The 24322-nt window shown below is 38.4% G+C and overlaps 1 protein-coding gene across 3 annotated transcripts; it reads left to right on the top strand.

Annotated features, from left to right (window-relative positions):
* The first annotated feature begins 522 nt into the window (after positions 1 to 522).
* On the top strand, positions 523 to 24322 carry LOC103998967 (transcription initiation factor TFIID subunit 5). 3 transcript variants are annotated; one of them, XM_065083795.1, is made up of 19 exons: positions 523 to 805; positions 1666 to 1747; positions 3976 to 4054; positions 4155 to 4252; positions 4357 to 4413; positions 6976 to 7063; positions 7200 to 7309; positions 8045 to 8143; positions 10644 to 10795; positions 11525 to 11635; positions 11751 to 11820; positions 11900 to 11939; positions 18488 to 18652; positions 18752 to 18828; positions 21807 to 21923; positions 23276 to 23541; positions 23732 to 23824; positions 23904 to 23979; positions 24063 to 24322. In XM_065083795.1, the coding sequence occupies exons 1-19, from the start codon at positions 672 to 674 to the stop codon at positions 24114 to 24116; spliced, it is 1968 nt and encodes a 655-aa protein (XP_064939867.1). In that variant the 5' UTR covers positions 523 to 671; the 3' UTR covers positions 24117 to 24322. The 3 variants fall into 3 exon arrangements, with proteins under 3 accessions (XP_064939867.1, XP_064939869.1, XP_064939868.1); XM_065083797.1 differs by lacking the exon at positions 18488 to 18652; XM_065083796.1 differs by lacking the exon at positions 18488 to 18652 and having other exon boundaries at positions 18695 to 18828.

Genomic DNA, 24322 nt, shown 5'->3' with positions numbered 1-24322 from the left:
AATTAATCAATTCTGCTGTTTGATAGGAGTGGTTCAGCGACGAGTTCTTGTATTAGTCCACGGGGATGCAAGAGGACAATTGGAAGTCACTGTGCATCTGTCGAGGCCGGTCGATAAGTTTTCATAGAGGGGAGACCGGCCTATTGAAAATTATGTTCAGTCAAATTGGGTCAAAATTGACCTCATTAGATTTAGATTGGATTAGACCAATGCACAGTGGATTCGGATTAATATTGGAACCTCTACTTAGCGCAACCCATTCAAAGGTCTCAACAATCAAGTGTGTGCATCTATCCATCCATCCATCCATCCATCTCTAAATAGATACACGTAGAAAGAGGTGTATTGTGCATGTCTTAGATCATGTGGTGTTGGATTGACTTGGTCTAACCCATTCAAATTGATCATTTTAAAGACTACGGTCGCACCGGGATGGGGAGGTGGTCGACGCTTCACGATCACGTGCATATCACGTGTAAGTGGTTACAGTAAGAGAGCGGCACTGGGATCTGGTCACGGCCAAGGGGTTTGTTTGACTCAACCGGGTACCAACTTCGTCGCTCCGCTGTGCGAGTCCTTGCAGAAACCCTGGAAGAGGGGCAAAGGAACTCGAGTGATCGCGTGCCTGCTTCTTCGATTCTCTCGTACTTCGTGAGTTTTCGGAGTCGCTAATGGAGGAGGAAGAGATCCAGAAAGCGGTGGCCGCTTACCTGAGGAAGAAGGGCTTCACGAATACAGAGCTCGCCCTTCAGGAAGAGCAGAATCGCGTCTCCTTTTCTTCCAACTCCGATCACTCAGTATCCAGGTAGGACGATCTTTCTTTGCCCTCATCTGCGCTCGTTCTTGTTTCCGGAGGCTTGGTTCTTGAGGAATTGGAAGTGGTGCGATTTGAAGCTCAACATTGGCGCTAAATAGAGAATATGGATATTGAGAGTTTGAAGGAATTTCTAAGATTTTTGATGCACGAATTTGGCAAATACAATTATTTTTATTCTTCGCTTTAACGTTATTTTCTTCTTCAATCCTTCTGTTCTTGGCGGAGCTTGTTTCTGTGGTATGAATTTGTATATTAAGCTGGTAGGAGGAACCTGCTTTTCTTGTTTTCAATTCGGTTTCTTCGCTTTGCTAAATTTCGTCCACATCGACGTTGAACTTAATATCTGAATCCTTTTGGAGATGATATTGTTGCTATGCTTGTTAGTACCTGGTAGATGACAGATATTAACAGTTTTCTTTTCCAAATCTCTTATTGGTTGTTGAAATCCGATGATGCTATCTCCTTGTCTTTTGGGGTTGCACATCTTGAGCTACATTATTATCTTGAGTCCAGAGAAGCATATATAATATTTTCTAAAAGGACATCTTAAGATTTTCCTTGATGAAGAAACCTTAACATCAACACATTTCTTGTCTTTTGCGTGTACTTGTTTCGTATCTTATATGATTTTAATTGGTTAAAATATTCCCAACTTAGACAGGTGTATGGCTGTATGCTTATATGATTTTAATTGGTTAAAATATTCCCAACTTAGACAGGTGTATGGCTGTATGCAAACAGAATAGGTGCGATGACTCCTGGATGATTCTAAAATCTATCTTCATTTCTATGAACTAGCTGCCATGTTATTTTTATGTTTGAGTTTATAATTGAGTATTTTTTGACAGATTAGAGAATGGTCCAGTACGATATAGTGATGGTTATAGCAAGCTACGCTTGTGGGCCTACAGTTCACTGGACTTGTACAAGGTAAATCAATTGTATAGTTGATAGGTAGTGAACAAGATATGGTGATAAAATTTTAATTTGTAGTCATGGTCATTTATTAAAAAGTAGAGAAGTTTAATTTTTTATAATTTGATGATTCACTACTTGAAAGTTCATGATTTCTCTTTTATTTGATATTTGACAATTAAATGTGGTTTCTTGTTTGATGGTCATCTTAATAAAGTTGCTTATGTTGCTTGTTTGAGATGGTTGTTTTTGATGGTATATTTCTGGACATGGATTATAGTTTCTCTTATTGGTTGATATGTAACTTATTGTCAAGTCATCACTAGCATTGGCAAGCCTTGGAGCTCGATGATGCTGATGCCTTGATTCAGTTTTTTGGGTGATATGGAATTGTTTTGGTTCCAGGCACTATGATTTAGTCTTTCCTCAGACAGGTGTGAGCAATCTGTGTTCTCCTTTGTTTATGCTTGATGAACAATGGTGGGCAAATATGCTTCCACTCTACACCATTATCTTTCATGCCTTTTCTTTCCTTATTCTCTCTGTTCTTTTTTTTTTCTCTGTTGGACTACTCTCACATATTTCTACTTCCTTCTTCATTCATATCTTCTCTCTCTCTCTCTCTTTTCTGTATCACTCATATTTCTTCCTTACTGCTGGCTGTGACTGTGAGTTGGACTTCAAAATTGCATGGGCCAACCTGAGCTTGAATTTGGGCGAGCCTGGATGGAGGCTATGCGGGTCTGGGTAGGAAAAGTTGAATTCTATTCAAAATTGGTCGCAGCTGCAGTTGACTGGTGGGGCCGCCTGAGTCAACCTGAACTTCTAACTATATGTGGATACAGTAATGTGTCTGAATTTGAACTCTAACCTTAATTACTTTGTTGTTTTACTTGTCATCCACTCTCGCCCTCTGATGTTGATCATAGCTGACACCCACTCTGTTCACTACTTATTTCCCTCCAAAAGATGGGCATATTATGTGTGGTGGGATCCCTCTTCGTCCAATTGTGGCACTGCACCTACTGCCACCATGCTCGGTTAGTAAGCTTGAGCTAGCAGCAAGAGGATTGCATCAAGGAAAGAACTTTTTAACCAAATACCTAGCAACTACCTTACGTATCTTAATTTTTCCTCTCATCTTCTAATGATGGATTTGTATATAGGCTAAAAGGTTTTTGCAGGGTCTTAATTTTTGTATTTTTCATACATTACTGATAGATCAAATTCAAACATTTATTATGAGTGCATTTGAAGGGATTTTTTTAGATTTCCAATATCTTTTTGTTCTTGATAAGCTCTATTTGTTGGTTTTTAACCTCTAATTTTGCACCTTTTGCCTGTTGCTCTTTATATTGTTGATTGTTGATATCTTTCACTTAAAGAGATTCTCTCTCTCTCTCTGACTTATTGTACAGACCTCCTATATATGGCTGACATGGTGAACCTATTAGTTATCTTATCTGAGCTTAGGTGAGCCTGAGTTGAGCAGGTTAATTTGGAAACTAGATTATGAGCAAAAATGTTAAGGACCTTGAATTGTCTGTGCAATCTGCTATGTTGCAGTTATCAATGATGAGATGCCTCCGCATGATAGTAACAATCCCTCTAACACTGCTGACCACTTCCTCTCTGCCCAAACCCCCAATCTGACAACCCACTGCACATTAGCTAGATGATTATTTTTGTACACCCATGTTTCTTTTGGAGTAGATTAGTGGACCTTTTGGTGTTAGATACTCAGATTCCAACAACAAATATTGCTATCTCAGAGGAACAATGAAGGATTGAAGGCAATTTGGCCCATTTTTACTATGATGGGGATGAACTTATTCTTAGTTGTTGTTGTGTATCACCCTAGGAGTGAAGGAGATTTAGACCGTCTCAACCAAAAAGGAAATCCTGTGATCAGGTTGAGCCCTATGTATCGACCTCATGGCATGATTAAATGTAGATTTGCAGCACGATATGTGGTATGTGTTTTGCTGCTATCTCACTAATGTATTGTTTCTAGATCTTAGGTATTTGCCCAAAGCTCTTTTCTTCAAGTTTTCAATTTAAACCTTCTGACCACGGTGGTCTATTTTTGATTGAAATATGAATAAACAATTATGGAATTATCTGTTTCCTGAGTTATCCACCCTTATTTTTAAAGTCCTCATGATATCTTTCTTGGACCACCAACACAATTGCATTTACTTTTTTTGCATTGATGACCTGTCTCTCACCTGAACCTTGTACAGCATGAGCTGCTTCGTGTGCTTTTTCCAGTTTACATACACTGTTTCATGGATCTTGTGGCAGGAGGACATGTACATGAAGGTACATATCTTTTGTCTATTTCATTTCTGTAATTGGGCGTCATACATACAATATTGATTACTGTCACATGTTTAAGTCTGTATTGTTGTGTAACCTGCAGCTCGAAATTTTTTCCACACATTCCGTGAAGATCATGAATCAATGCATTTACGGGACCTTCAGAAACTCGAAGGAATCCTTTCTCCCTTACATTTGGAGGTTATTCTATTAAAAATCTGTAGCTTCTACATTTTTTATGTGTATTTTACTCTGTGGAGTCTGTTAATTACCAATTATCTTCACATATATGTCATTCTTTGCAGGAGATCGAATTGTCTCGTTCTTTTAGGCAGAACAAATTCAAAATAAAAATGTGTGAGGTGTGATCCTGCACAATGTTCCAATTTTCTGTCCTTGAGTTGGCTCATGTGTGGTTATGCTTAAATAGATGTGTATTTTTGGATGTTTATATTTTTCATAATCGATACATGTACATGTTTACTTGGCATTAGATACTTAAGGTGTCTAGTAGTATAAACTGCTTTTTATGTGTACTAAAGAACCGTGCATATATGCTGGAACAGTTCTTCATCCTTTGTGCTTATACTCAAGCATGGTGGTTTATATGTGATATCCGGCAATTGACATGACATATATGCTATCGGCATGGATGTTGTGTGACTTTTTCTTCACAAGCACATTGATCACATGAGAGCGGAGAGTAAAATTAGGAAAAGGGATACACACATATAAAGATTGGAATTGATGGTGGTTCTTTGTAGGTGAGAAAAACCTTGGTGTACTAGTAGTTTCAGTCTCTTTTTAATGAGATGAACTCTAAAAGTATTAAATAGTATGAACTTCAAATGGTTGAACTCGTGTGATCTGATCTGTTGAACTTTTTCAGCTCGAATGTTGGGTTCAAAACTTCAGGCATCCTGTTGACATTAACACTGTGCCTTGTTGATTTTCCAATTGGCAGGTACTGTTTCCAGCACCTCACTGGAACTGGAACAGAACATGCTGGTTGGCGTGGACTGGCATGCCTTGTTGCTGAAATCCTTATGTTAACTAGAAGGTTATATCAATGTAGGACTAGTTGGGGTGTCACTTTCTGCTTCTTGAGTATAGTTATTTTAATTTTAACTGTACTTATCATTTTGAGCATTTCCTTTTTTCGATGCAAAGGTAGTAGATAGTGACTTATTCAGTTAATCAAGTAAGATAAGTTCAAGAGAGTAAAACAAGAGAACAGAAAAATTTCTTGCTCTCTAGAGTATTAAGAAAAGAAATTCTTACAAACTCAAAAAGAAGACAAATCTTTTTGACTTTTTCCAGATACTAAAACCCTTAATAGGAGGATTTGGTCTCTCTCTATTTTCTCCAGGTCTTTCCTAAGGAAATAGGATTTACCAGAGTGCAGAGAGCAGGCGAACAAATCCCAGATCTGCCTAGTATAGACATTGAAGAAGGTTGTCATCGATGGTTCAATCTATTACTCAACAATGAGTGGAAGTTCCATCATGCATCCATCTCTTAAGGACAACTTATATATAATGCCTGTCTTTGAGGAAATTCTACCGTTTGAATATCTATTGAATATCATTACATAAAATGTGACTTGTTTGCTCTTGTTTCACTGGTGATATTGTTCTCACTAAAGCTTACATGCAGAATAAAGTTCAAGCAGCCGACCCCACCTAGTTAAGAACTTAAGAGTAAGACATCACGCATTATTACTGTATCATTACTAGTGATATTCCGCAATTATAGTAGTAATTATATTTCTATCATCTTTGCTGGATGAAAGTATTGGCTAACATGCCAATACTATGCTGCTTGGACTTTTTACAATATTTTGAGATTTCTTTTCTCAATATCCAGCAGAATGCTAAATTGAAGATGTATTAACCTACTTGTACAAAATTTTAAACCTAGGGCTGTGATGATTTTTGCCCAAATGTGCCATGTCCTAAACAAATTAATATTACCTGAACTTTAGCATGGGCCATGTCACTGGGAGCACTTTGTCTGTGCTAATGCATACCACTTCGCAATACATTGCTAGCAGGGTACAGATGTTGGGAACAATTCCATGCCTAAACCAAGAGATGCATTGTTTGTGGGAGTTAGCATGTAACAGCCACATGATTAGTGTGACACATGTTGACACTAGGTCTGTTTTATTTATGTGTTTCTGATCAGTTACCAATAGGAAAATTGCCGAAGAGAAGTACAGCCAAGTGTATGAGGTTCCTGCCACTTGTCATGGAGGGTGGCATGTATGTAATGCTAATCCCACATTGGAAGAGACTATTTTGTACCCCTCAAGCTAGGTAAGAGGGAGTAACCTGCAAAAAAATCATATGCTCATGAATGTCCATGTAAATGGTACAAGTGCACAAGTAATGCATAAGGAATATACGTGCAATAAATGTTTGCAAACCACAATGCTCAAATCTACACTGAGATCAGAAGGTACGTAGGTCATTAGTGCTCATGAAGTTCCAATTCGGCTGGCACACTTTGTCCTCTGTTGTACAAGGCTGTATGCAGCTGTTAGGCCTAAGAGTAGTTGCTCTCCATACCAGAATAAGACCATATAATTCTGGTACCTAGCATTTCATATCATTTTTGAAAGCTTGAAAATGAAAGTAGAATTGCAGTCCTTTGCTAAACACCAAACTACTGGCCACTGGTTCTGTCACTGATCATCATGTTAGTCAGTTTGCAGTTAGTGGTGAAGCGTTCAAGAGGCTTTCATTACCTGGTTAGCTTTTGTGTATTGCCTTAAATATGTCCTTTATAACATTTTCTTTGTAAGTCATCTTTCTTGTATTTTACACATTGCCCCCCTTCTTTGCAAATATCTGCCTGTAGAAATTGCAATTTTGGGTCTTAATTACCTGATGGTAACACTTGAATCTTCTTTGTCCATGTAGTATTCGTATGACCTCCTTCTGCAGTACCTTCAGAAAACACAATCTTTTACCATGCGTGGGGTAATCAATGAACATATTGATTTTGAAGGTATTTTGCTGATTATCTACATATTGTCATAACTTTATCTGTCGTATTAAACATGCATCATAAATTTTCTTTTACCTTTATTCATGTTTCTGTTTCATGTTCCTGAATGAATAACTTGCAATGATGATCTTGACAGTTTCTCCTGGACAGCCAACCTCGAGTTCTGGTGATGCAGACTTTGTGACCATAGAAGGGAGAAATAATGATCTGGTTAGACAGATAAATCAGAAAGAAATACACTGGGGGGTAGGTTCTAATAACCAATATGCTCAAATTGGCTCCTGTGCCTTTTATGAATAGTAAATGAAGCATTAGTTGTTCTTATATTGTGAGTCATTTGATGTCAGATGGACATCTTCCCTGTTGTTGTTATATATGTCTCTTCCCTGTTATACTTTTCAGTGGCTTGACACTTGGGATGACATTTCACCAGTTATTATTTCATATATGTTCTCAACCTTCTGATATCTGTTATTTGAAGTTTAAGTATATATGAAACCAAGGATTGCAATATCACCTGTATTGTTTGGCACGGATGGTATTTACCGGCCGGTCTTGGTCTGGGCCATGCTAAAAGCATATTCATTTTTTCATTTAAACTAGGACTAGAGCCAAGCTTTTAATTTGTATGCAACTATTGATGTTCCTATCTAATTTGTGGATGAGGATGTAGATGATGATCCTTCTTCAGTTGGAAGATGTCATGAATATATATGATTAGCAATCCTATCTTATTTGGTCTGAATAAAGAAGAAAAATCACTCTTGCCTCAGAAAAAGAAGGAACCCCCATCAAACAAGCAGGGGATTAGAGTTGATTGCTTCTTAATGTAACTCTACAATATACTCCGTTTGTGGCATATACATATATATATATATATATATATATATATATTGCATGTGTGTGTGTGTGTGTATATCCTGGGCTTTACTTTGATTCACCTATTTTATTCTTGTTTAATTTTTAAGTTGTAAATTGCAGGTGCTTGAGGACTCTTTAGAACAGCATTTGGAGAGGCCAGTTTCAGATTCTGAGAAGGCTGAGAGCGCAAACAAAGAAGTGAATCCTGAGGATAACAAGGCAAGCACTCTTCTTTAAAATTTATTTCTGTTTTATTATCCTTGTTTGGATCAAAATCATTTAGAGTATAGACACATATGTAGTATAATTTCTCGATGGTCAGGGCTCTAGTCTTCAATCAGTCAAATGTGGATAATGTTTTGTTGGTAAGCCAAGCTAATTGATCAATGTTATATTTTCTTTTCTAGTTTTATTGGTCAATATATTTAAAAACTTTCCATAGGCTTGTCACCTTGTGAAAATTTGAGAAGGCTCTGGTGCTACTATAGTTTATGGCTAGTGTGTCTACAAGTATTGCCATGTGGAGGAATGTCTGTTGCTTTATTTTGCATTTTTTTTATCATATGCAGCAACATCTGTGATTGATTGTGAATGATTTCATGCATAGTACTGTGTACCTGTTCGTGTGGCTATTTTACATGTCTAATTTTTGTCTATGTGCTTGCCTGGAGCTAAGAACATGCTTCGTCTACATGTTTTGTTTGTTTGTGTGAGTGTGTTGATGTCATATAGATTTCTTGCTATGTGTCTACGTATTTTGATTGTAAATGTTAGACATAGAGGCTTTTACCCTTTAAATGATTTCTAGGTTCAAGGAATCCAATTTCAGATACTGGATTGTACCAATCCATGGCCGGATGTACAGGTCCACTCCAATGTACTGGCATATGGTATTTTAGAACATTCCACAATACCAATCTGCTTGGGAGGGAGAGGGGGTAGGGGGAGGAGGAGAAGGAAGAAGGATGAGGAAGAGGTAGAGGAAGGAGGAGGAGGCAGAGGAGGATGTGTATAGGAGATGAGGGTTGTAGGCATCGAGCGCATGGGCAGTGGGAAGGAGAAACTTGATTTGCGAGCTCCTTGCAAGCCCTATTTCTGTCACATTTAAACGAAAAAAAAACATCAGTTTACAAACCAGACTGGATCACCCTTTCGAAGTGGTTGCCGTCCCAGATGGTGGTTGGGCCAGTAAATACTGACTGAGTCACATTGAACTGGTCTGAAGAGTCCCCCTTAATTCATTGCTAAGCATGGTCATTGAGTGTGTGGTCTTAAAGACTCTTGCATTTATGGGCATACTATTCACGGGCCATTCCGTTTGTGCCAGAGCTTCATGTGCACTTTCCCATTCCACAATTAGATGTTTGGATATGAAGTATAACTTGCAGTGTGTTGCCTTTTGCAATGTCATCAAGTTGGCTAGGTGATCCATAAGCAGCAAAACACCCCAAAGTGCCTTGGTGATGCCTTAACGTTGACAGTGAATTAGGTTGTTCACCTGAAAAATCTAAAGAAAATCCTGTAAAAACCTAAGTTCAAAGAAATAACAATAATTTCTTAGACCAAGTATGTAGTTGTTTTAGCAAAAGAACGTTCAAGAGTGATCTAAAATTAATAAATGGGAAATATGATGTAAACAGGCAGTCCATTAAACAAAAAATATGCAATTACTTGGCCATCTAGAAAAAAATAAGATAAAAATAAATGGTCATGTAGAAATTTTTAAGATCGTCTTGGGTAAGATTTTTATTGATAAAGGTAAAAGTTGTTGCTGGCCAGGACGATATGCAACCAGGTGATTGTTAATTGAATAAAGAATAACAATGAAATCTGGTCTGGTTCCGGTGATCATCAGTAAACTGAATCTGATATAAATATGTTGGAACTTGGAAGTATCTTCTATCTTTCAAACTTATGATTGCTTGTACCAAATAGAAGTATTTATTAACTGTCATACACAAGGCAGTCTTGATGTATTACAGGACAAAAAAAAGTTTAAAGGAGCTGTTGACTCAAGGAATGGTGCTGTTCTTGGTATGTGTATTGTTCACAGTCCATCACACTCACAAGCATGCTGATGTGGGACATTGAATAAAGTTGGACGGGATAAAATAATCAGTTTTCTCCTTGTTTGCCGATGGACCATGGAGAATCTGTAGCGGCACTAAAGGAATGGGCTGTGGCATTCACTTTCATCCATGGTCCCCTTCCTCTTGACGTCTTGAGTTACTTAGCTTGCGGTGCTATGGCCTGAAGATTCTAAAATTTTGACTAATTAGTCTAAGCCCAACTTTTAAAAAGTTATGATGAAATGGTTGGTCCTTTTATTAGTAGAGAAATACAGCTGGTCCATTTATGTTTTTTTGATTGTAAAATGTTTGTTTCTCAACAAAGTCGTGGATAAAACTGACTTAATCAAACTGGATTTGTTTACCTTGCTTTCGTGAAGGTACTTTTTATATGTAACAATCGATTGTCATTGCCTATTGCTAATAAATTGGTCCTTTGAGCTTGCAAATGTGGAGTTTTGTTTAATTGGTACTTGTAAATGTGGAGTTTTGTTTAATTGGTACTTGGTTGTTGATCCTAATTCTGGTTTTCATGATAGTAGTACAATTCACTGTCCTATTCCATGTCTTAGTTTTCCATTTGAGCATGTAATTTCTTTTACTTATTGTTTTCTGAGCTAGTCCTGATTTCTGTAAATTCATTAATTCAGAAGAGGCCACTTGATGGAGGAAAGCAGGGTATTCCTGTCAAAATGGTTAAAAAGGACAAACTCGTTAACATGGTGGGGAAAAATGTTCGCTCAGAGACGAGTGCAGTGTCCGTGGCCCCACGTGTGAAACCAGAGCTAACTCTTCCTACAACGTATAAACATGATTCTTTGACCTCATTTTCTCCCTCTTTTTCTGTATGCATCTTGTTCTACTTATATTGTAGTGTTTTCATGGTTCTTTATGTTCTCAGAGATAAGGATGAGTTTCCTGCTTTTTTTCACATCTCACATAGACTGGATGGTGAAAAGGTGTGGTATGAGTGTGAGATGTGTTTCACCTGAAAGTTTGTACATGTTTGGTCCATCTGATAAGGCATGTCATTGTCTTCATCATGTTGCTCAATTAGCTGAATTAGGGTTTTGTAACAAACTGCTCAGTAAGGTTAATTACGACTACTGAACATCCTAATATGCAACCATAACGTGCATATTCGGGACAATGGTTATGTTGCATATACATCAGGTTATTTAAACTATGACCAATTCAGCCATAATAGATGAGCACCTCTAGTTGCACATTGACTCAAATTGCATTAAATGATGGTAATTGTTTTTGAAACTAAAGGCTAAATTTATGGGTTTAATTTGTTAGAGATATTATGGGTTTAAAGGCTAGGTTTAAGCTGTAATGTCCTATCTTGGCATATTACTTTGGTTATTCTGGGCTTCAAGGTTCCTTAACAGATTTAGTATTCATATTACTATGATTAATTCATCAAGGTTTTTAATTTGAGAAACGGATGCATTAGACTGAAGCTGGCATGTAACAATTCTGAATTTATTGTTTGCTGTACAATGTTGTAAGTTATTGAGTATTTCAGGCTTGTGGAAGTTGAACAAGCCATTCTGGAGGACCTACGCAGTCGAGTACAATTAAATAGCTTGGCACTGCCATCTATTAGCTTCTATACCTTCGTAAACACTTGTAACAGGTAACAGTTAACTGATTATGGCTCATATCCTATCTTTTCACAACCTTTTTTTCTGTACCATAATAATTGGTTTATCTGTTGTGACCTGCTTTTTCCCCCTTCAAATTATTGCTAGGTTAAATTGTTCATCTATATCTCAAGATGGCTCATTAGTTGCCGGTGGATTTTCAGATTCATCCCTGAAGGTTGTCTTTCTTTTTAGTGCTTGTGGTGTATTTTTTGCAATTTCCTTGCTCATATTGAACCTTGTCGGGTTTTTGGCAGGTCTGGGACATTTCAAAGATTGGCCAATTAGTAAAATCCTGTTAGTATCACTACCTGCATTTTTTTATTGATTACATATTGATAATACACTCATTTCATAAGTGTATTAAATATTGATAATCTGTGTTTTTTGTTGGGGTAGACTAGGAAGATTTGAGCTAAAAAAAGTGTGCCTCAAACAATTTTAAGCAACAAAGTCTTCCTAGGCTGACCCTTATGTTTTTAATATTTACTGTCTTAACTTCTCCAGGCTACTGGTGGAAAACTGATACTACTTACCAATATATTAGGTGATCGTGTTATGTATTAGGTTAGAACTCTTGGCATCCAATAATTGGCCATGACTGCTGGAAAAGAAGCACATATTTATCAGCTCCATTGTGTAAAAAGCTTGTTTCCTAATTACTTGACAAGCACAGGTTTCAAATATGTATGCTATGTAATGACGTAGAAACATTCAAATATGTGATAAGCACCAAAGAAGAAACACTTAAAACCCAACACATGGAATTTTCATAGAATTCTGGTTGCTGCAAATGGAGGAAATATTTGTACTAGGTATAAAGAGATATGACTGTAGTGCGTGTAACCAGAGTTTTATAGCAACTAATTTTTAGATGTATTTTTAGTATCAGTTATAGTTTCTAGGCAAGTTTGTAGCGCTTATGAAGCACCATGTAAATCTTTCACATACCTCTCATCACTAACACATATTTTCGGTCTTTTCTTTTATCCTTCTTAGTCAATCTATCATTACTTGTAAAGCGATGGGGCTTAAGCTCTCGTGGTGTCTCAACAATGTTGCCCTAGTATTTGTGATTCTTTTACTATTCTTTATTATATGAGCCTGGGAAGCATAGACACATTAATTTGGTGGACGTATCCATGCCAGACACAGACATTGACACGATCAGTCACGTGTCTTTTTATTTATTTATTTATTTTTATTTGAGATATGGTGTATTTGTGTCGGACGCTTCTCTCGTGCCCTTCCCATTCCTCGCGTGATGCTTGTGTGCGACGATGAGTTGTGTGGGCTTCATATGATGGCGAGGAAGCATGAAATTGAGGGAAATCGAGCCCACTTGCATTCGTCGTCCACATGATGGATGAAGCCACCGTCATACACACCATGACCCATCGGCGACCTCACCCCTATCGGTTACTTCACCAGCACCCGCACGTGACCCGCGGTTGCACCCTTGATGATGTAAACCCCGTCGACGACTTCACCAACTTCCATCGCACGACTCGCATGGCCATTGCCTTGGTGACCTGTCAACAACTTCACCAGGACCCTTGCTATCATGAACATAACTGGTTTTGCCTAAGTCGTGCGATAACGTTGCGTGTCCATCTGCAAAGAGTCAGGCTCTCGGAAACCTCTTATGATCCTTTAAGGACTTACAAAAGAGAAGACGGTTTAGAGGAAGTGTTTAACTCAAGATCCCACAAGCAACCATTTCAGCAAACACTTGATAGACAATGCAAATTACAAACTTAGATTTTGCTAGCTTTGAGTGGTCGCGCGATAAAGGGTCCAAGGTGGTCCGTTGTGGCCAAAAGTCCTTACAAGTGGTTGCATGACACTGCTGCACCTGGGTGTTGTATTGGTTGACACTCTGCACCACGTTGCGGAGCTAGAAATTCCCCAAAATGACTACCTGGATGGCTTGTTTCTATGCAATTTTGCCTTTGTGTGACAACTACGCACAACTTGTGTTTACAAGATTGAAACAGTCACAAAAGCCAGCCAAAATGAGGTTGCCAAATCTACTGTAAGCCTTCTATATGATGTGCAAAGCACGAACAAAATCAAAAGACACAGACGTACATAAGCATTACATCGAACACATTGTTTACAGCTTTGTCCATGACATTCTCCCTCATTTATTTCTTCGACATCCTTTTCGAAGCCTTTGTGGACGCTGCATCTTATTGCCTCTGTTGAATCTTTAATCTTCTGCTATAGTTGCAATGTGTCTCTTGGCTTTCAATTGCTCTCCGTCATTATTACTGAGTAGTTGAGCTTTGATCCGCCAACGTTGCTTCAACTCGCTAATGACTTTGACTCTAGTGTGGGGTCAGTCGAGTTGTGCTGATCTTTGCTGGTTCCTACAAATCCCTTAGATGAAAGAAAAAACCTTCTTTATGTGTTAGTCTCTCAAACGTCTCACGTCGCTTGAACTGGGTGGATGCTTGTTGGAGCTTTAACAAGCATCCCTTCGTAGAATTTGAAGTTTTTGAGGTCTTTCCTTTGTAAAGTTTGTTCATTGATTTCTCTTTCGCTTAGTTGTCATCTCTAAGTAGGTTTACATTACTTTCGTTTTCGATTGACATTCTATGGGGAAATGAAATAGACAATCTGCTCTCGGTAGAACCGATCACCATTGGGGAGGATTTGACAACTATTGTCTTCCACTAAGTTTCTCCAAAGGATCTTTGAATATGTGTAGAGCTCCTGTATTAGATAAGGCAAAGGTTACTTGACTTTGCCCACCTCCTCGAGGGCTTTATGCATCAGGCTGGTTATTATCCTTTACTTAGTCTTTGCTCCCACTTCTGAATCTGAAACGCTCGAAGTGTTTGCACTTCTTGTGTTGAGTTAGCTACTAAAATTCGCTGCCTCATTGCTATCGAATTTTTGGAATGCAAGAAGTTTTGCCCGAAAAGAGCAAAATTTTGTCCTAACTTAGAGTAAGTCTCTGATAGTTTTGGTCACCTCTAGGATTGTACAGTGTTCTCCATCATTTTCGCTGCCTACTCCTCTAAGTAGAAAGGGTACAACATCGTGCACTACCTACTTTGTTCCTTGGTCGATCACTCCTGCATTGATCCGAAGTCCCTCACTTTCGACTATCTTGATGGGAAGCCCGTCGACACCGATTTTACGAAGTTACCTAGCTTTTGCCTTTCGGTCTTGTCTCAATACTTAGAGTTTGCCTCTATATTCTCCACCTCTTTGACCCATTTCACGACCATTCACCATCTCTCCATGAGAGTAGGGGATCAATGAGTCTACAGAAATCCCGCCTATACAGTACCATGGTGTTGCTATGCCTATAGTTCTATCCGTTGCCTTGTATCTGCGTCCCTTCACAATCAGTAGATCCGCCTTTGCGACACTATAACACTCCCTCGAGTCTACCTCCATTTTAATCAATGCTTGGTTTTAGGTAGCTAAGTCCCTTTGGACTCGTCGTCACTTGCTCGGCCCTTTTGACTATCTGCTTTAACACTTCTGTGTTCTCCGAGCAGTTCTCTTTGGTCGATATAAAGACAGATTGCAACTTCCATGCAGGGCCTTCGCCATCATGTTGTAGGGCTTGCTTGATTCTATTTTCCTTTGTGTCATTGGTAGCAACGTTCGCTCACTCGACCTTGTCCTCTAACTTGTCGGGCTCCCTTAAATGAATATGAGCTTTAGAGCAGTCCAACGCTCCAATTGCTCTAATTATACCTCTTTATGATCAAGTCTCCCCCATGGGACTCACTAGTACTTGCACTCGGAATCCCCCTTGGTAATACATAGCCCCCATATGCTGATGACCAAGGCTTTCATCCGGTGCAAAATTCAATACACGCACGGAAGACTCGCCTTTGCAGTATCATGACATTCACTCCTTAAATTTATAGTCTTTCTTGCCATCATGTTGTTCATCAAAGTGAAGCTCCCAGTAGCTCTTGATCATTAACTCCGTATGATCAAGTTGCTCACGAGAATTCTCTCGTGTGTTTGATTTCCTCGAATTGTTCCACTACGATTCGCTGCATCATGTTGCCTTTTGTTAACATCTCCATTATATTCCGATATTTGTGGGATGAACTCGGACTATGATCTCTCCATGCGTGGCCTCCGCCAATGCATCGTAGGGCCTTTGCCACCTTCGAATGTGTTCTCTCCTTTGGCAATTGACCTTTGTCCACCGCTCTCGGGTCATACGCGGACAAATCGTAGCTCTCTAACAGTCCATCACCCTTGCTAGATTACGACTCTTCGTTAATACCGCCCCTGCTGTGTCCCTAAAGGTCGAGCTACATGTTGAACTTACTGTACACTTCAGCCTCTTATGGACGTATCTCTCGAGTCACACGTGGACAAACCGTAGCTCTCTAACAGTCCGTCACCCTTGCTAGATTACGATTCTTCATTAATACTGCCCCTGCTGTGCCCTTAAAGGCTAAGCTACATGTTGAACTTACTGTACACTTCAGCCTCCTATGGACGTAGGGCCTTCGCCACCTTCGAATGTGTTCTCTCCTTTGGCAATTGACCTTTGTCCACCGCTCTCGGGTCACACGCGGACAAACCGTAGCTCTCCAACAATCCGTCAACCTTGCTAGATTACGACTCTTCGTTAATACCGCCCCTGCTGTGCCCCTAAAGGCCGAGCTACATGTTGAACTTACTATACACTTCAGCCTCCTGTGGACGTATCCTTCCTATGCTGAAGAGAGTTTTGATGCTCTTTGGCACCAAGTTTTGATCGCCTTGGGATGGCCATGGATAGTCCATAGTTCGCATACAAAAGCTCTTGCATGAGTATTGAATTCTTTGAGTTAGCAATTTTCCTCATCTCTGTGAGCTTTGTACGACTGTTTCGGTTACCGAGCAACCCATCCTTCCTTGCACGGTCTCATCCTGTGCCAAACGCCCCGCTTGTCTAGAGCATCATCAAGTTTGGTTGCCAATGTCGAGCCATAACTCCGACTCAATCATCCCAACCTTTGTGCGCTACGTGTTCTTCTCAGCTCGCTTGTTCTTATGGGGCCTCTCACTTGAAAGGTTGGCCATTCCTTTGAATGCCAATCTTGGATGCCTTCTCCTCTGAAAGACTCTTTTCCAAACGTCTCTACGCCCATTTCCCTTAAAACGGTCGTGCGTGTTGGTTTCCCTCAATGCAACCCCGCTTAGTCTCTCACGTTTGCTTGCCAAGTGTTTCTAAGTGTGTTTATTCTGCTTTGATACCATCTATCACGGGCTTAGCTGGTTTTGCCTAAGTCGTGTGATACCCTTACGTGTCCATCTGGAAAAGGTCAATCTCCCTGAAACCTCTTATAGTCCCTTAAGGACTTGCAAAGGAGAAGACGGGTTAGAGAAAGCGTTTAACTCAAGATCCCACGAGCAACCATTTTAGCAAACACTTGATAGGCAATGCAAATTATGAATATAGATTTTGTAAGCTCTGAACGGTCATGCAACAAAGGGCCTAAGGTGGTTTGCCGCAATCAGAAGTCACCACAAGTGTCCACATGACATTGCTGTGGAACAAGGCAGTGAACCAGCCCTGGACACTACCCCAAAGGCCCATCCAGTCATGTGCCACTCGGGTAGCTTCTGGGTCCTATGCTAGTTGACACTTCGCTTCATTTTGTGGAGCTAGAAAACCTCCAAAATGACTGTATGAATGGCCTGTTCTGTGCACTTTTGCCTCTGCGTGATGATTGTATATGTTGTTGGGTTCAAAAGCCAACTAAAATTGGGCTGTAAAGCATATTGCAAGCTCTCTATATGTTGTGCAAAGCATAATAAATCCGAAAGACATGAACATACATAACATCATGTCAAACACCCTATTTAAAGCTGTGTCCGTGACAGTACGGTCGTGTCATCGGCAACCTGTCGGCGATCTGACCCCCATCGACGACTTCACCAACACCCATTGCACGACCCGTGTGGTTGTACCCTTAGCCACCCTCATCGATGACTTCACTAGCACCCACGTGGTTGTGCTGTTGTCGACTTCATCAGCACCCATCGAGTGACCCCGTGCGGTCGTACCCTTGGCAGACTTGCTCATGGGTTTCCATCAGCATTCCTATTGTCGATGTATCGCCTCACTTGTATGCAAACAATAAACCCGTGACCTCGATCGTGTAAGGCCTTCTCAAGGCTTTGTATTTCTTTTTAGTATTTTTTAAGGAATTGATGACCTTTTATATTCCCTGATTACAATGTCCCATAACTATATTAATAACTATATTGATGATAAAATATGTTACTGTCTCGTATTAGTAATAAGTCATGTATAAAATTTATAACAGAAGTAAGTTACATGGATTATACTAGGAATTTATTAAAAAAACACCAAATGTATTATAAATTTTAAATATAAATATTATAAAACTAGTATATATATATATATATATATATATATATATATATATATATATATATATATATATATATATATATATATATATATATATATATATATATATATATATAGTTAAAATATGCATGTCCTCGTCGTGTTTGTAGCCTAATTTAAAAAAAAAATGACGTTGCCGTGTCCATGTCTGTGCTTCTTAGACATGAGCTTTTCTTATCATTTATCTTTATGTGAATTGACCATGCAACATGTAATTCTGTTTTCTAGGTTGTTTTGTTTGAGACCACTAGTTATGGTCCCATTATCAAGATTTAATATTGAAACAAAGATAGGATTTTTCATTTTTTTTATCATTACACCATTTTTGGGTGTTTGATTTGTCCTAGTAAAAAACATCTTGTAATCTTATATAGAATTTGCCACAAATTAGCTACCTCAAATTTGATGGATTTTATTTAACTAAAACAATCTTCAGCTAGTTTGCATGGAGAAAAAGAATCTGCAAAAAATGAGAATTTGCCCGCAACAGAGGAGGGCAAAAAACCCTATACCTTGTTTCATGGTCACTCTGGACCTGTTTATTCAGCCACATTTAGTCCTTTCGGGGAATTTCTATTGTCATCATCATCAGACTCAACAAGTAAGACTTTTATCTTAGGCTGAACTACATATTATTTGCTAGTTTATCAGGTCCTATTCATCCTACACATACTCAATATTGCACTATGTCTTGCTTCAGTCCGATTATGGAGCACCAAGCTCAATACCAATCTTGTCTGCTACAAAGGTCATAATTATCCCGTGTGGGATGTTCAAGTAAGAAAAGCTACCATTTTCTTTTATGTTCCATGTAAAATACAAAATCAGTTATTTACAAAAGTTTTGATTAATTTTAATATTCAATTACAAAAGCTGAATCTGTTGCTCATTTGAATTCTGAATGCTGTGTCCTCTAAATTTTGCAACAAAAATGACCTGCAAGTTTGTGATAATTTTATCAATGATGTGTAGACCATTTTCAGTGTATCTTCAACTGAGATTTGCATGTGAATTTTGGGTTAAATGCTGTCTTTGGGATTAACCAGAGACTGAATGGATTTTTTTTATACCTGATCTATGCTACTATTAGTGCTAAGAAGTTTCTCTGGATGACTGTAGGCATATTTGCTAGATAAAAATGATTTTTAATTTCATAATTTCATAATTTATGAGGATGATCTATTACAAACCAAGTGGCCCAAAGAGCTTACATCTTGGATTGGCTGTGTTAGAGAGAAGCTTGGTCTACTTGTGGCATCGCAATTTGTGAGTTTCAGAGAGGCATGGTCTGCTTTGTACTTTAGTTAGTGAAAACAGTATCAACATTGTAGTCAATTTTGTAGCTGTTGCAGGGTTTACATTTTATATATAGTTGGACGCACAACCTGTTGCTTTTATCTTCGCGAGCATGAATTTCAGACTTGTTTGTTGTGATTTCATGATGCCTAAAGCAAGGTTTACTTATCCCATATAGTTATATTTCACCTACTGAGGGCAAAAAGGCGAAAACTATACATCAAAAAGAGACTTTAAATTATTTTAGTTTGGTGAGGAATGAGCTAATACATATCTGTAGAGTTGGAAGCCAAGTTTAAAGTTTCAGCCATACTGGTCCATACAAATCGGTATTTCCTGGTTTAATGGCCAACCTAGATGTAGATCAGGGGCTGACTGGTACATGGACTGGGCAATTTCTCCCAGTCCGGTTCAAAATGGAACTTCATGTTCCATAAGCTCACCGTTCTAGGTTTACCAGGCAGTAAGCTCACCTGTACCAAGTCGTAATGAGCAATAGGTACCAGTTCTAGATATTTTTTTAATTTGTTTTTATAAAAATAAGACAGCTGTTTTTTTCCTTTCCTCCCTCCCTCTCTCTCTCTCTCTCTCTCTCTCTCTCTGTTACTCTCGCTCGCTCGCTCGCTCTCTCTCCCCCCACAACCTTTTATTTGTTCTTATAAAAATAAGACTGTTGTTTTTATAAAAATAAGACTGTTGTTTCACTGTCAACATTTTCATCCTTTGCACTGTATCGCTGCAACCTCTTCCTCACCATCTCGTTGCTGTCACCTTCTACTAATCCTCCACCTCATCCTCAAAGTCGCTACCTCTTACCTCCTACCAATGCAGATCTCCCCCATCTCATCTCATTGCTGTTGCTTCCTCCTTGAGGTCAGGACCTCCTACTACTAATACGGATCCGCCAACTCCTTCTGCCAGTACTTCAACCCCAAACCCCCTCGCCCTTCCTCTCACCTGGCCAGACATGTACTGGTCAGCATGGCATTGTACCATGTTGATACACCCTCTGGTACCAAATTGACATTTGAAACCTTTGTATGAAGACCTAAGAAAACTTTGATTGAAACATTAAAGATTGGATTAATTAATGATATTGCTCTCAAAGGTCTCAAATATCATAGTATGGTTTTGACTATTTAGTGGTCTGACCAAGGGCTGCTATTAAACCATTTTGGTTGGAACAATCGGTTTTGTTATAACCTTTGTTTCATTTTTCTTTTGGTGATATAGGACAATGCAGGTTGGTAGAGTGCCCAGCATATTAATGACATGCTAGTTTGACCAATTAACAAAACTGATATTGAGTTAGTATTTAAAAGCTTGATTTCAACTAAAGATTGGTGGTGAGAAAGAATTGATATGGCTAGCTTCAGATTTGACCGAACTTCACTTGTTATTGTTTTAAGTTTATGGAAATGGATAGAATTATTTTCACCATTTAGTGAACAAAAACATTTATTTACCTGCTCTATATAGATAAATATATGCATGGTTTACGTTCAAAGGTGTGCTGGTAATCTATGTTAGCTAAAATTTGCCTGAGTAAAGATGAATGCGGAAAGGTTGCAAGAGAAAAGAGTCAATTTGATCTACCATCTTCTGACAAATTTTCTAATGACTAATGTTGGCGAGAGACAGTCATTTCTATAGGATTGAGCCAGTGTACTAGTCATGGATTTGATTAGATAAGTTTCTCTAATGCGCTTTTTCAATTTTAATAATTTCATGATGCTTAAGAGATGAGCTAAAATACAAGTTTGACTGTTGAACATAAAATCTAAAGGTTTTTCAAACAAGATAGTGAGTGTATCAAATTTCTGGTGTATTGTTTGATCCCTTCAAAAAAGATGGATCACCTGTGTAACTAAGACTATTAGGCGTGACTGCATGGGGTTAGTTGGACTTAGTGTCACCACATGAAGAGGGTCTGAAGTGTCTCAGATGTCATGCATCACCTGTTGAAGTGTCACATGGATCACCTGTTGCTGATTTTGGGCCCAAAATTAGCAACAGGGCATGATTGCCATCAGAATAATGAACCTAGTTCTAGATTGAGCAATACAGAACTGTGAGAATATTTTCTTCTGTATTCCTTACATTTGCATGTTAGGTATAAGCTTGTTTACTGTTGATTTTTGTTGAATACTTTGAATTCACTAATCATTTATTTTTATTGAGTAGTTCTTTAAGTTGGGCGTATTTAGTTTATCAACAGTATTTGATGCAAATATGTACCAGTATCAGTTTTTCTGTGTGTCTTTTATAGCTCTCTTCGAATTTTTTTCTAAGAAATTATGTAGTTTCTAAATCTTTGAGATTTGTTTGCTTTTCTATTTAAGCCTACATTTTTAGATTCTGAGTTATTGAGGCTCTTTTTTTCCTTCACTTGCATTATCTGAGCTATTTAGTTTCTTTACTTTGACATCTGGTCATGCTGATCTTTTTTTGTGGTGCAGTTCAGTCCTGTTGGCCATTATTTTGCTAGTTCTTCACATGATCGGACAGCTAGAATTTGGTCAATGGAGAGAATCCAACCCCTAAGGATAATGGCTGGACATCTTTCTGATGTTGATGTAAGTATGAACAGACCGACAATAATGTCTGTCTGGTTCACGCTATAAGTGCCTTAGTTTTGTAATGTCTTTTTGTTTCTTTACACGCAAATGATTCAAGGTGCATGTTTTACATGCTATGCTTGTCTTTGGCTCAAAAAAAATAATAATAAAATAAAACGAAGGTTATAAGTATCCTGTGATATAGAGATGTGAATTGTGTAACTGATGGAAAGATTCACAATTTTTCTTCTCTATGTTTATATAACCATAAATTTATGTTTCTTATAAGTAGTAGGTAAGATCGAGTGGGTTTTGGGGCGTAAATATTACATGCCTGTAGGTTAGCCATGTAACAAATAAGATTTGCCTTCCAATCTTGGTATTCATAAATGGGATGTCGCTTAGCATACGGTTCTTACAAATATTTTATGCTGTACATGTTTTTGCTTTTTCTTCTCTATGATTCCTGTAGACATCATCTCATGTCTCTTACTTGTTCTTTCAAGAATAGTATTGATGGTTCTTTACGCTTTTCTCTGCATTTGGTTTACTGTGCCAGTGAACAAGTATTGGTTTTATCTTACTGCTAATATTGCTGGTGCATCCATCTTAGCTCCTTCTTGTCTTCGTTTCATGCTTTTGCCAACTGTTATGCTTTATTTGTTATCACTTTATGTTGGAAGTTTGTCTTGATCAAGACTCTACTTTGTTTAATTAAGTGATAAAATGCTTGAATTTAGGATGTGATACAACTATAATTCCTGGAGATCTCCCAGCTCCAAAATTTTGTAGTTCATGGGAATACTGTGGATATTGATACCATCCCCGTAATTTTCCAAATATAAGTTACTTGGGTCATGGCCAGCATGGTAAATTAAAATTTCTTTTTACCTTGACATCAATAGGTAAAATTAGCTTGCAAACAGTGCAACTGATGAACATTGTGTTCATAAAATGTCATTTCTTTTGTCTTTTCTATGTGAGGCATATGCATATAAAACATTGACACACATAGGGGTCCAAGTATGTTGGTATATTTTTATGCCTACATGAACTTGATGGTCAAATGTAAGACCTGTTGTTGATGCAATTCAATTCTTGTTAAACTGTCGATATCTTGGGATAATTCATGCATTTAGTGACATATATCTCTATGTGCATTCTGGCAGTTGCTTATCTTGAGATTATTTTTTGTTTCTTTTGGTGTTTCCTTGTGAAATTGCTCTGCTATGTGTCCATGTGTGCTTCCTCGGCTTGCTTGCTGGAACTGAATCTGTCCATTTAGTGTTCTTTAATTCTAATTCTTATGTTTCTTTTATGTATTTCCTTGTGAAACTGCCTTAGTTCCTGTGTTTATGTGCATCCCTCAGTGTGTTCAATGGCATGCAAATTGTAATTATATTGCAACTGGTTCGAGCGACAAAACAGTCAGATTATGGGATGTACAAAGTGGGGAGTGTGTACGCATTTTCATTGGTCACAGGAGTATGATATTGTCATTGGCAATGTCTCCTGATGGGCGTTATATGGCTTCTGGTGATGAAGATGGTACAATAATGATGTGGGATCTCTCAAGTGGTCGTTGTGTTTCACCATTAGTAGGACACAGCTCTTGTGTTTGGACACTTGCTTTCAGGTAAATAATTCTTCCATATTCCTGGATTATGGATAAAACACAAGCAGACATTGGAAATTATTTATACATTTTGATATTATAGTATCTTGTGCATCTCAAAATTGTGCAACTCTTTGTCATAAACTGAACACATACACTGTTTACGGTAGAATGTAGGCGTTAGTTATCGCTAATATTTCTTTTCCTGCAGTTGTGAAGGGACACTACTTGCTTCTGGGTCTGCTGACTGCACCATAAAATTATGGGATGTCACGGCCAGCACGAGGGCATCAAGGATGGAGAGGTAAGTTGGATTTCGTCTTGAAAGCTCTCCAATGATGTGCTTACTCGAGAAAACGAAAACTTTGTGATTTTCTGTACAGCAAATCTAGCAGCTCAAACCGTTTGCGGCTGTTAAAAGCTCTCCCTACCAAATCTACTCCTGTTTATACATTACAGGTAGGGAAAACTCATGTTTTGTTCCCCTTTTTTTTGCTCTCAAATCATTATATGATCTATGATGATGATGGTGGTGCTTGCAGTTCTCTAGAAGGAATCTTCTGTTTGCAGCTGGAGCACTGTCAAAATGCTTATGACGATTGCTGTTCTCAGCTCCCGATGACACGGCTGCAGGTGCGCAAACGTGCACGGGACATCTTACCATGACTCCTAATCAATGCCCTTAAACCATCTTAGTTGGTAAAAGGGCTGCTATTTATGAAACTCTAGGTTCTGAGTATTTATATTAGCATGTATCAGAAATTCCATTCTAGAGTGCTAATTTTACCTGTTGATGAATGAA

The sequence above is a fragment of the Musa acuminata genome, chromosome BXJ1-9 (genome assembly GCF_036884655.1).
Source record: "Musa acuminata AAA Group cultivar baxijiao chromosome BXJ1-9, Cavendish_Baxijiao_AAA, whole genome shotgun sequence".
Classification (NCBI taxonomy): domain Eukaryota; kingdom Viridiplantae; phylum Streptophyta; class Magnoliopsida; order Zingiberales; family Musaceae; genus Musa; species Musa acuminata.
The sequence above is the reverse complement of the archived record's forward strand: the minus strand, read 5'-3'. Positions and strand labels throughout refer to the sequence as shown.

Coding starts and splice junctions, on each gene's coding strand:
- LOC103998967 (XM_065083795.1), top strand. CDS start 672: ATGGAGGAGGAAGAGATCCAGAAAGCGGTGGCCGCTTACCTGAGGAAG. Junction 7,064..7,199: donor TGAACATATTGATTTTGAAG/GTATTTTGCTGA, acceptor TGATCTTGACAG/TTTCTCCTGGACAGCCAACC. Junction 11,821..11,899: donor TTTCAGATTCATCCCTGAAG/GTTGTCTTTCTT, acceptor GGTTTTTGGCAG/GTCTGGGACATTTCAAAGAT.